General features: G+C 39.5%; 1 protein-coding gene across 1 annotated transcript in view; it reads right to left on the reverse strand.

The window, feature by feature from the left end:
- Positions 1–13,720, reverse strand: part of LOC139938537 (Fanconi anemia group J protein homolog) — a 77,876-nt gene that overhangs the window by 19,419 nt on the left and 44,737 nt on the right. The window contains exons 28-29 of the mRNA XM_071934107.1: positions 9,140–9,221; positions 3,955–4,161 (exon numbers count right to left, since the gene is read on the reverse strand). Of these exons, the coding sequence (XP_071790208.1) occupies positions 3,955–4,161; positions 9,140–9,221 (289 nt within the window). The remainder of the gene's footprint in view (positions 1–3,954; positions 4,162–9,139; positions 9,222–13,720) is intronic.

Below are 13,720 nucleotides of genomic sequence, written 5' to 3' on the forward strand. Positions count from 1 at the left end.
TCAAATTTTCTGTGTTCAATAATAATAAATAAGTAAAGATGGAGATACAACCCCAATAGTTCAATAATGTTCGACAGGCAAGTGTATGAAATAGCGGTGAAAATAAAGCCTCAAGAATTAAATGCAAAGGTGGGTTTTTTGGGGGGGAGGGGAGGGGAGTGGTTTGCCATGCTCAAATTTGTTAAATTCTTTGCCATCATTCTGGATTAATCAATCTAGTTGACAATCCAATCAGCTTTCCCGCACACATCCATAGTGTAATTCACACAACAGCGTCCCAACCTCACTGTATCTTTAATTTCAGACAGCGCTTCACTCAAGAAAATGTGCAGTGAACGGTTAAAGCACTAAAATAAACTCAAAAAGTACACAGAAGAAGAAGAGTCACACAGTCACAGAGAGAGTTATGGTACCGTCATTTTTCTACGCGTCAGAGGACCATTCCAGACACCCTCACCTCTCGTTATTGACACACCGACAGCTCCGAGTCAATGAACAGTGTTAATGACCCTTCAAATGTTAATGCTCCTCCCCCCCCCTTAATCCTGACGCAGACGTGCAGACACTGTATGATAGGAGCATAGAGAAAGGACCACGGAGTGATGTGAAGGGGGTGTGAAAAGTCCGGCAGGCATAAAAAAAGTAAGAACAACTGAGGCGGTGGGTTGATCTCAGGAGGATGGAACAAAATCAGTTATAAGAGGATTGATTTAGATTTCGAATGTGCATGGAGAATTGACGCTTACATGTATGATTTGAAACTAATGCGTGGTGGGAGTACAACAAAGGCGTCAGACCATCACAGTATACCGATTGAAATGTTGAGCTGTTCATTTCAGAAACACTAACTACTCAAAAAGAGATTTACACTCATAAGAGATTTTGCTGACACACAAAAAAAATGTTTTAAATTAAGAGTGAAGATTCTACTAAAAACGGTGGTGGGGGGGGGGGGGGGGGGGGACGACTGACTAAAGAAAATTAAATAGAAGAAGACCGGCCCGAAAGAATGGACAGGTCTTTCTCACACCAGCAAATTGTGTAGAAAAAAGAATATATATATTTTTTTTAAACTGATGTGTTTCAAGTTCCCAGATTCAGCTCCAGAATTACAGGGAGGCAAGAGAGGGCATGGCCCAGTTGCACAGTTCTTGGTATAGGTGTCCCTCCAAATGTTTTTAATAGAATTTAAGATTTTCAAATGGAAGTGCCCATAAAGCCATTGGACACTTTCGGTAAACAGTATTGTTCAAAGGCCCACACTTTGTGTATCACAACTTCTATATAAAATAACAAACCTGTGGAAGTTTAGGCTCATTGGTCATCGGAGTCGGGAGAAAATAACGGGGAAAACCCACCCTTGTTTCCGCACGTTTCGCCGTGTCATGACATGTGTTTAAAATAAATCCAGAATTCTCGCCAACGAGAATTGATATTGTTTTAATGTTTTCCTCGAAAAGTAAAGCATTTCATGGAATAATCTTTCAAGAGAAGTCTTTTACCATTACCTTCAGTAAACCCTGTAAGTTATTTGTAAATCTGTGTTTTTTTTTTTGGGGGGGGGGGGGGTTTCTGTGCCGAAAGTGTATAATGGCTTTAACATGGTCTTGACCAGTAAAAGATGAAATTCCAGGTCTGCTGATTTGGAACTGCACACCAAAATCCTCCAGAGAAATAAATCCACTGAAATAATGTCAAAGTCATGAAAAGATCAGAAATAAATAAAACAAAGTCATAATAATAATCACTATTGATTATTTCAATTACCATAATCAACATAAGTTTGAAATGAACTTGCACAGACATTCCTAGAAACTCACACACTGATGTGATTTTTGTACTGTTCTGAGACCCTTCATACCCTGTTATAGTCTCAGAAATCAAAGTCCTCTGTTGGCCGATTTAAAACCGCTTTCAAGAAACATCTTATCTCCCAGTATATAGCATAGTTTACATGTATTTTGTCTTGGTTTGTTCTACAGTCATACCGTTCGCTTTAAATGTGCTTTATTTTGCTTAGTAGTACCTCTTTTATTAAACAGTGTCGTTGTATCATTAGTTTAATGTTGCGTATGTCCGTCTGATGTCTACTACAGTTTTTGTCCACTCCGTTTGTTTGTCTGTTTTTGTTTCATTGTTTTGTTTTGTCTTTTGTATTTTGTCTTCCTTGTTTAATATTGTTCACTTCAGTATATTGTGTTTTAGGCTTCAGCTTCCTGTGTAATGCCTCCACGTATTAGTTTTTTGTATCAATTGTTGCTGTTTTTTCTAAAGTGATTATCCTTGGTGGAAATAAATGTTGATGAATTGCATTGATGAATTGACCCTCAACCCTCCAGAATTTAACCAGCTTTACAACATCATCATTACTAAGACACCAAAAACCAAAACAAAAAAGACTTAAACAAAAATTGTTTTAAATAAACAAAAAAATTTCAAGGTTAGTACGTAAAAAAGGGTAAAACTGTTCGACCTTTTGGAAAAATATATAAATGATTCTCAAAATCCTGGCCTTGGGGGTGTGACTGCTTCGGTTCAGGTGTCATGCCAGACCAGCGGAGGGAGGTGTGAGCCCGGCGAAGGGATTGTGTAAAATGTGCTCGGCTGCATGGCACTCGAATGCTAAATGGGATGGCGCGCGACGAAGCATGCCGACAAAAGTGGCAGCCCTGCGAAGAAAAGGTGTCACTAGTTGACTCTCAGCCAGTGTGTAGCGGGACGGCAATGCGTCATGCCAGAAAGAGAAAGCTTAGGAGCAGGGGGGGGGGGGGGGGGGGAGATGGATAGGGGAGGCTTAACGTGTAGCCCGGTACATTGCACCTGGAAGCAGGTGCTTTTACCTCATTAGCAGAGTGTGATTACCGGTCACTGCAATTTCGTCTTCTTATTATTTTTTTTTTCTTCTCTCTTTTTTCTTTTCGAAGAGCTGGATTGACGGAGTGCGATGACATTATGATTTGTCATTTGAAGGTAAGTGCTCAAAAGTTATTCATGCTTTCTCGGATGCGGTTGGCATATGGGGTTAGCATAAGCAGTTGGAATGGATTCCAAGTCTGGAAATGGCGAGAACTAAACTTTTTTTCAAGCTGCTCTTGGGTGGTTCCTATGTGGCATGTTGTTGCCGAGCAGTTGAGCCAAATGAACTCAAGCTTTTGTGTTTCTGATCAGCAGAGTGTGGGTCTCGAGTTACGATCTTGCCCCTGAGCAAGACACTTAACCATTATTGCTTCGTCCTTTGGATGGGACGTAGGTCATGTGCATTATGTAATGCACAGGGAAGGACACAGTTATTATTAGGAAAAAGGTTTCAAGGCCAGTTTCCTTTTGCAAAAGGGCACTTCCATTGTAAAGTCTATAGGACACTTTTGAAGGGGCACCAAAGCCAAGACCAGGGGCAATTGAGGCAAAGACCTTTGAGTGTAGTTCAAGACCTTTACTGCAGAGCTTTCAGTTTCAAATGTAACACCTTTCAAATGCATATCACCAACTATTCTTTTTACGCATGTTGACGTGACCATCTCATCATTAAAATAGTGATAAAGCAAGGTAACATCCAACCATGTTCGAGACAGATGCGTGATGGTTATCACACGGGGTTGAACTATGGTATTTACTTTGATTGACTTGGTCAAGAATGACAAACTCAATGAGAGGGCAAACAAAACTGGAACTCGAATTTACTTCGTGGCTAAGCAGAAACATTAAGTAGCTGTGATCCAGGCCCAATTTCATGAAGCATAGCACAAAAAGTTGCCAAGCACAAAAGAATCTTGCTAAACTAACAACAATAGATTACAATTCACACTACCACACAGTTACCATTGCTGCGACAGTACCCACTGATTTCTTGCTTAGCAAAGAAATCTGCTCAGCAGATTTTTACTGCTAAACAGCTTTTTGCAGTTGTGACCCAGCCCCTTCAACCCAAATACCATATGGCTTTTTTTCTCTCACCCTTTGAAGGTTTGTTGGACAACACAGAAACATTCTTTAGACATTTCGAAGAGGCAATGTTGATGAAGCCTTCTTCCGGCACGGGCTGGTCTTTCTCACACCAGCACATCATTCTGCTCTTCTTGGGATTTAAGATTCTGTGTTTGGGCAGATTGACGAGGAATGAGAACTTGTTGGCTAAGGCAGCGTCTGGGATGAGCGACACACCTTGAGGGAAAAGTAAAAACGAATCAGATATTAATTGATAGGAATTTGATATTAATTTTGGTTTTACCCATATTGTGAAAAAAAAATCACAGGACCAGCAACTGGATTTGAACTGCCTCTAGCTACCGGGCAATCTCGGTGGTCTAGTTGGTATGACACTGCTCTAGAATTGCATATGTCAAGGGTTCAAATCCCACCCGAGTAATATGGCAGTGTGGTTTTTTTTTCTTCACATAGCTCCGGAAAGTACTGAGTATGTGCTAACACACATCGGTGTACATGGGTAAAACCCAAATTTATAAATTAGATATTGTTGTTTTTGATTAACTTTCATACAAGGGCTCAAATGAACAATGAACCACAGACAAAGAGGAAAGTGATTTTAGTGTTGGGTCAGTAAACTAATAACCACGGCTGGTGACTTATTTTTTCACTTCAATAATTCAATAATATTAGGCTTCCTCATTCTGTGACATTTCTGTGAACAAAGTTGACTATGAGTCTACTGAATATATTTCAATACTTTTCAGTATGAAACATACAAAAATAAGACTCAATTGCAAGAGAATAATGAAAGACAAAAAAACACCCTTGTTGCACAATTTTGTGTACTTTCAAATGCATAAAACAGGCTTCAGGCCTGAAGTCTTTTAATATCCGAGTGAGAATTTACCTCTTTCTCAAAAAACTAAGTAACTTCAGAGAGAGCCGTTTTTCACAACTTTTCGGTGTTCTGCGCCTCCGATCATTTTGTATGTAAGGGGCGCAATATAAATTTTAAATATCAATATTATTATTACAATGACGTATTCCAAAAGACGTAATTGACAGTTCCGGTCACTAGCACAAACTATTTGAATAAAAAGGTTTGAACAACTTTTAAACTATAAAAACTCAGTAGACTTCAAATTCACAAAGTATATTTGTTTCAATCTATTTTTATATGAAAGTTGGAAGAGGAGGGCTATTCAAACTTAAAAACTGATCCCTGTTTTTGTTTCCTTTGAACTTCACTTCCGTTTACGTAGACAAACACAAAAATATTTGCCATGCTGAAGTATTTCAATAATTATTTTCCCATTCGGAGAGAAATTACCATATGGTCTAAACAGAATCGAGACCAGGATTTGCATGGAAAAAAACGGCCACCAACAACAGCTACCTCTTCCTTGAAGCACGCAAGTTTTTCCCACAATCCGAAAGAAAATCAGCCCCCTCCCCCCACCTTGAAAAAAAAATTAAGAACCTAAAAAAAAAAAAAATATTTTTGATAAACCGATAAAAAAGAAAATAGGAATGAGCAGATGGTTGTTAATCCAACCCAGGATGACAAACATTTTCACCAGGGGATTCAACAAACCAAAAAGGGTTCTGTGTCGTCGTCCCCGAGTTCCCGCTAGTTTTTCTTTTTCGCATAATTTTGAACATTAAGTATTGCTGGTAGAAACACACATCGCTCTCCATCCACCAGCTAAGACCACTGAGCTGTTGCCCCATCTCATACGTCCATGAAAATTTATGAGTGTGAATAAATAAATATTGATGACGGTGCTTTGACCGAGGGGAAGAACCACAGAAAAGAAAAAACCTTGTTGCTAAAAAAAAAATGAAAAATTATTTATACATAGAGCATACCCTGGGATCCAAACGATTTTGTTTGTTTGTGAAATATGAAGTAGAGGTAACGATTTGCATGAATATTTGATGAACTGTCTGCAAGTGTAGAAAGCTTGCATAAGGGGACAGAGTACTTCAGCCGAGCTGGATTTTTTTTTTTTTATGTTATCGTTGACGGCAGTACACGTAGAAACAAAAAGGGTTTTGTGAATTTTTAAAACTAGACCCAAAATAAACATGAATAAATGAAAAACTGTGTAACTTGCTTTTTCCCCACCTGAAAACTATCATGTAACAATTGTTTTCGGTGTTTTGAACCTGGCGCACTTATCCAAGAAGAGGTATATTTAAAGGTAGAGTCCTGCTTTGGCAATGACCCCTAACAAATTGTGCCAGTTATCCAAAAGCCTATAATTGTCATGAAGATGGTAATGGTGGTAGGAAGGAAGTGCCCCAGGGTGATATTGGGTGATGAGTTTAGATCATAGAGTTATGTATAAAACCTAGAGGGCGCACCGGTGATGCTGCTTGCACAAACGCGACGAGACCGCAAGGAGACACGCACGCCATTCTGTACGTGCGTTGAATATGAAGTACACGTTGGAGTTTGTGTTTATTGAATGCTACAGGATGCTGTTTTGTCAACTTATAAAATAGCAGCACAAACACACACTGTGCGATGCTGTTTTGTCAACTTAGAAAATGGCCAGTGCGCCCTCTAGTTCTTATATATAACTCTATGGTTTGGATCAGTTTGGTGGTCAGGTACCACGCATTGAGTGGCATGCAGGCCTGGAATTTCATCTTTGAGAAGGCAAGACCATTTTCATTTTGCAGAGGGCACTTCCATTAAACAATTTCTATGGGAAACTGTTGAAGAAGCACCAAGACCAAGACCGGGATGGATTTCACAAAGAGTTCAGACTAGTCTTATCTCGAGTTGGGACGAGTTTAACTCCTAAGAAGTCGTAGGACTAGTCCTAAGACTGAACCATCTTTGTGAATTCTACCCCTGGGGCAACAAAGGCCATAGCCTCCGTGACCTATATGTAACTCCAGGCCTGGTATGGCAGGACCACAAGCTCGTAAAATGATTTCTCAAATTGAATTGGAAGCCCAGGAAGTACACAACCCTAGCTCCCAACTGCAGGTGATAGGTGTCACAATCCTCAAGGTGTTAGACCGGGGAGGGAAATGGAGACCACAAGCAACAGACCACAACTTGCTTCATCACAAAGCCGCAACTCTCTAATCACAACAGATAGACCATGACATTTGTATAGCAACAGAGAGCTTGACCATCCACAATCGTTTTTAGACTACAGAAAAAAAAAACAGATTAAGGAAACTGATGAGGAGTCAATGCTTCCAGTATCCCCCCCCCCCCTGGCCCCGCCAATATTGGATCAGATCCTTTACAGCCTGGTCATTATTCATGAGCCTACGTCTAATACCAACAGGTACAGTCTTAACGTTCTTACGCTCATGAATAACAACAACTCCAAATTCAAAACACACACACGCCACTCTGTTTCGAATGCGCCATTACTCACTCACAAGACAACACCAAGGAGGGAGGGGACGGCAAGACGCTGGAAATCACGGCCGGGTGGCGAGGGGCCTGGGAGGCAAAGTTCCCACCCTAAGCCCCCACTGATCTATCCCCATGCATGGTGGCTGTATTCTACTGTTAAATGGTGGAGTGTCGGATTAATAAATCCACTGTTTAATTTTTTATCGGAAGAGGATGGAAGTATCCAATCGACTTCCTCCCCCCCCCCCTTTGGCCAAGCCCCCCTCTTCATTAAATATTAAGCACTTTAATCGTGTAAGTATGAAAAATCATACTCAGTCTTCGTGGGTTCGCTCTTCTGAATCCAGACGATCCACTTTGGGGGATACACACGGCTTAACAATGAATTTTGAGATGTCATTTGGGAAAAGTGGAGAACAAACAAGAGATAATTTTTAAAATAGTTTTTAGCTCAGACTAAGTTCCCCATCAGCCGTTCCCAGAGTCGTTTGTGCTGGCATGCCAAAACTGTTTTTGTTTTCTTCTTGTTTATTTTTCGCAAATCATCTCAAAGTACCACACATCTAGAAGCTGTTATTTGTTTATATTTTTGTTATGCAAGTCGCCCAAAACAAGGCTAAAAGCCACTCTTGGTTAAGGGCTACAAGGAAGAAAACACAGACATGCAGAAACTCAGTGGAGCTGAAGGTAAGAATTGACACTCCTCTTAAAAGATGGAAGATCATAGGATGAAGGAAAACATGCACCAGGCAAGGAGTTCCAAAGAGATGCAGTACGAGGGAAAAAGCTACTGGAGTAGCTCTTTGTTCTACATCTCGGTACAGCCAATCTAGGATGACTTGGTTATAATAAAAATATTAATAATATACAGAATACCAAATGGTTTGATGGTCAACAGTCGCTATTAGCTCCCAAAGGTATTGAAAGTTGATGAACTAGTTCCCGAGGCAAAGAAGTTGAGGAACTAGTTTGTCAACTCCCAAAACCGAGGCGAAGCTCAGCCGAATAAAACCATGTTATTTGTTTTGTGTAATGCATATAAAAGAGTCCAGTGCATTTATTGAAAAGAGAACAGGTTCGCCCCGGAGTTCCTGGCTGTGGCTACTGAATGCGCCGTAGCACATTGTAAGGTGCTACATAATTGGGTCTCAGAATTTATAACTTCAGTAACCTGTTTCTGTATAAATGTCTTGAGTAAGCGCCTTGAGTAGCTTGTTGGTAGATACACGCGCTACAATGTATGTAAGATTTTGATATTATTATTATTATTAAAGGCAGTGGACACTATTGGTAATTACTCAAAATAATTATTAGCATAAAACCTTACTTGGTAATGCGTTATGGGGAGAGGTTGATGGTATACAACATTGTGCGAAACGGCTCCCTCTGAAGTGCCGTAGTTTTTGAGAAAGAAGTATTTTTCCATGAATTTGATTTCGAGACCTCAGATTTAGAACTTGAGGTCTTGAATTCAACCATCTACACGCACACAACTTCGTTTGACAAGGGTGTTTTGTTTTTTTCATTATTATCTCGCAACTTTGACGACCGATTGAGCTCAAATTTTCACAGGTTTGATATTTTATGCATCTGTTGAGATACACCAACTGTGAAGACTAATCTTTGACAATTACCAATAGTGTCCACTGCCTTTAATACTTAATACAATGCAATGCAGTTATAGCAACAGTATTTTTTGGAGGGGCGGGAAACAGTTCCGCGATCGTAAAGCGGATGACAGGTAGACTGTCCAGACTGCCAAGGCGTCAGTCTGCTTGCAGGCTTTATGAAGTTGAGCCCTGTATTTAGGGATGTACTTACGCTTACCTTTCATGTGAAGTAAGACACGTTTCCCACAGGTTCTACAAAAGAGTCCGATTCTGCATAGAGATTTCTCGAAGGCAAGTCTCTGAAAATGCAAGATCACCAAAACTAAATTTGAGTCAAAAGGATGTTTGTTTATAAATATAATAATGTACCATACACATACATGTAGATTATTTTTAACAGATGCTGCATGTAATTTAGCACCGGGATAAAGGTTATACTTTGATTATAATGTTTACCCTTACACCGATGTGTTATAAAGGCACTGGACACCTCTGGTAACTGCAAATACCAGTACTCTCACTTGGTGTATCCCAACAATAGAGAGGTTTCGCAAGGGTACGGATACACATACAGATACCGATACATCGACACTTTGTGTGTTTTCTCATGCTTCGTTTCCGCGACTGTCGTATTTTGCATACACGTTGTAACGGATACGGCAGCTCATACACGTCGTAAACAGATACTGTCTTGCAGACTTTTAGTTGTATTTTTTTTGTCCCAGATCAAAAACATTTCCCACGGATTAGCTTTCACATCGTGCTTGATATAAATTTAGATAGAATTTGTTTAGTCATTTGCAAGCAAAACGATGAGAAAATGCAAGGTATAAAACACGGGGTCTCTAAACGGTTATGTATGTCAGAAAAACACTCATGATGAATGCGAGCGCACTCAAGTGAAACATACCTATAGTTTGCGAAACAAAATTCAACACGTGGCTGATGTAAACGGTTACAGTTATCATATTCGTATCTGTATCTGTATCCGCACTCTTGCGAAACCTCTCTAATATAAGTTATCACACAAGCGTGAGTGGAATACGGAAAAATATAGCGCTTCTGCGTCCCATATCCAACAAGGCCGAAGGCCGAGTTGGATATGGGAAGCAGATGCGTTATATGTTCCGTATTTCCACGAGCGCACGTGTGAAAACGTATTTATCTTCAAGCAAACTTGGCGAGTGACATAGAACACACAAGACGCATGGTAAGAATATTAGCCGTGCAATATAGGTTTTTTTCACCACTCCATTCTGCGAATGTGATTGGAGGATTAGCGCGTACTTGAAGATAAATGCATATCTAACAATGTTAAAATTTTGACTGATTGACTCAATTGGTCATCAAAGTTGTGTGCTTTCAGATGACTAATTAAAGGCTGCAGGCCTGAAGTTTTTAAATATTTGAGTGGGAAATCGCCTCTTTCTCAAAAAAATATGTTACTTCAGAGGGAGCTGTTGCTCACATGTTTTAGACTATCAACAGCTCTCCATTGATCGTTACCAAGTAAGCTTTCATGCTACTGGACACTATTGGTAATTGTCAAAGACCAGTCTCTCACTTGCTGTATCTTAACATAATGGTGTACATGAATATAAAATTACAAACCTGTGAGAATTTGAGCTCAGTCGGTCGTCGACTTTGCGAGATAATAATGAAAGAAAAAACACCCTTGTCACACGAAGTTTCATGCTTTCAGATGCTTGATTTCCAGACCTCAAATTCTAAATCTGAGGTCTCAAAATCAAATTCGTGGAAAATTGTTTTATACTATCAACAGCTCCCCATTAGTCGTTACCAAGTAAGGTTTTATGCTAATAGTTATTTTGAGTAATAATTACCAATAGTGTCCACTGCCTTTAATAAGTAATTACTAATTGTTTCCGTGCGTTTAAGGCCCAGACATTTGTTTATCCCATGAACAAACCCGAAGCACTTTCCTGCACCACACAACCAATGACCTTCATGACTTGTTGATAGCTTTCACAGGAATAGAGATAATAATTATAATAATAATAAGACTTGTAATGTGCACATACCCACCCTGCTGGGTGTTCAAGGCGCAGTAAAACCAAAAACAAAACAAAAACAAAACAAAACACAACACAAAGAAAAACAGACACAACAAAATTAGTCATCAAGTTTTGAGAAGAGACTTGAATTTTGCGGTACAAAGACAAGATCGAAGATTAAGTGGTAGAGAGTTCCAGATGCGTGGCGCGGCTGAAGAAAAAGACCTGTCACCCCATGAGTGTCGAGACTTGGGTTCAATGAGGAGAAGCATAGAACTTGATCGAAGATTCCTTGATGGAGTGTAAACTTGAAGCAGTTCAGAAATACAGTGGGGAGCCTTGCCATTAAGAGCTTTGTGGACAATGAGCTTCAGCTTGAAGATGATTCGTTGAGAGATAGGGAGCCAGTGTGGTTGTTTCAGAATGGGGGTGATAGAACAGGATTTTCTAGACAGATACCACATTAACCACAAGTGTAAATTTTTTTGTATGGTTAGTGAGGCATGTAAATGCAGTGATGTAGCTTGTCAAAATGAGGACATTTGCAGCCACATCATGGGCTACTTTGACTGTGTTTTTAAATGGCAGTCAAGAAACCCAAACCAAGGTCATTGTACTAATTAGTGTGAATTGGTAAAAGAGGAGGGGGAGGGGATTCTGCATAACATTGACAAAATACCATATTACCATAAATCCATTAAAACCAATGGCGCCAGCAAGAAGAGTCAACATAAAAAAAAAATTACCAGTACCAGCAACTTTCTAGCAACTCTTTTCAAACGACCAATTACTTTAAATCTGATAATTGATGAGTGCTCTCTCAAATTATGAGCAACTCTGCGGAGATTCAGCAGATAGAGGCGGAGATAGATGATGGGGGGGGGGGGGAGGAGGAGAAAATTTGAATCAGATTGAACAAAAAAAAACATGCTTAAAAGCTCACAGATCCCCCTAAACGTGTTGTCTTTAGTCTACATTTTGTTCGGTGAGAGTGGACTTGCAAGGTAAATCCCTTGTTCTTGGCAAAGTTCTCATGCTTAGAACTAACAAAAACATGTAACTTTACCAACCATTGCTACCTAATGCTTCAAAGTCTGCCTTTATAGTTTAAGTATCGAACTCACAGGCTAAAGTGACACAACCCCGATCTGAACCTATAATGCGCTTTTTGGCACAGTCATCCAGCTGATTTGTTAGATTGTTAGCAGTTTAGTGTTTAAATCTGAAGAACCGTTCACTTTGTGATACAGGCACCACAATTTAGCAAGAGGGTTCCTCTATAGCCACTTAATTGACAAAAATAGTTAATTGACAAAAATAGTTAAGCCAAGAAAAACATCCAAGATGGCCGCCATTTTCAAAATGGCAGCTATTGAAGCCAGTTTTATTGTATTCAGCATACTTCTGCTAGCTGAGCAAATACCCAGCGCTCGCACCATCTTCCTGCCCCTTTTTTTCGTCTCTTTTTTTTTCGATAATAAATTGAGTAAAATTGACTTCCCAGAATGGTTATCAGGCCTGATAAATCACAGAGGCAACGAAGGCGATTGCCTCCATGCCCCTGAGCAAAAAACAAAAATGCCTTTGTGTCCTGTGTCCTTGCTCTTTCAAAAACTAAGCATACAGTACTGGGTTATACTCCAGCTTTTTTCAACTCTACCCATTTTGTTATAACCCTAAAAAACTCTTTCAAAAGTACATTCTTTCTTGTAGGGCCGTGACAAGTGTAAACCAAAGTCACTTTGAGTCAAATGACAACGCAAGACTAACTCAGCCGGCAAATTGAGAACAACAAATCATTTACCCATTTCGCTATTGACTGCTCAAACGTCAAGTGACTCAAACAAAAGACCTTCTGTATTCATAGACCTTGAATGACATCACAGGCGCCTGGGGCTTAGAAACGAGCGAGCGATCAAGCAGTCAGTTCCACCAAGCGATTCGCAAAAAAAGGCACTCAACCAGTGAGTGTCTGGGTACGACACGACAACAAATTGGTAGGCCCTGAGTGCATGAAAAAGTGTTACTAAATTAAAAGCAAGTGAGCAATTCAAATTTCTTTATGTTAAGGGAGTAAGTTAGCAGAGCCGCCAAACTCATAAATTGTTAGTACAGAAATCAGAAACTTTGGTCCGATTTCATAAAACTATGTCCATAGATTAACATTAAACTAACAAAGTTTGAAGATTATGACAGTAGAAGGCTTTCCTTAAAATATTACTTTAGTGAGGTGCTGTAGTTTTTGACAAATTAGTAAAACAATGTCCCAAAAATAATTTTCATCTCAGTTTTAGCATGTAAAATGTATTTTATGGTATGTTATGGTATAATATCATAACTGGTTAATACAATTTTACTTGCTTAAAGGGAAGGTACACGTTTGGTAATTGTCAAAGACCAGTCTTCTCACTTTGTGTATCTCATCATGTGCATAAAATAACAAGCCTGTGCAAATTTCGGCTCAATCGGTCATCAAAGTTGCGAGAAAATTATGAAAGAAAAAAAACACCCTTGTTGGACGTATTTGTGTGCTTTCAGATAGGAATAAAAGACTTCTAGCTAGAAGTCTTTTATTATTTCAGTGAGAAATTACCTCTTTCTCAAAAACTACATTACTTCAGAGGGATAATTAAATAATTTTGGTCTCACTGTGACTTGTTTTACTCATTTCTCAAAAACTACAGCATCTCAGTTAGTAATATTTGAAGGGAAGCTTTCCACAATCATTATCTTCAAACCCTGTACGTTTAATGTAAGTCTGTGAACATTTTGAAGTAGTACCC

The sequence above is a fragment of the Asterias amurensis genome, chromosome 6 (assembly GCF_032118995.1).
Source record: "Asterias amurensis chromosome 6, ASM3211899v1".
Lineage (NCBI taxonomy): Eukaryota > Metazoa > Echinodermata > Asteroidea > Forcipulatida > Asteriidae > Asterias > Asterias amurensis.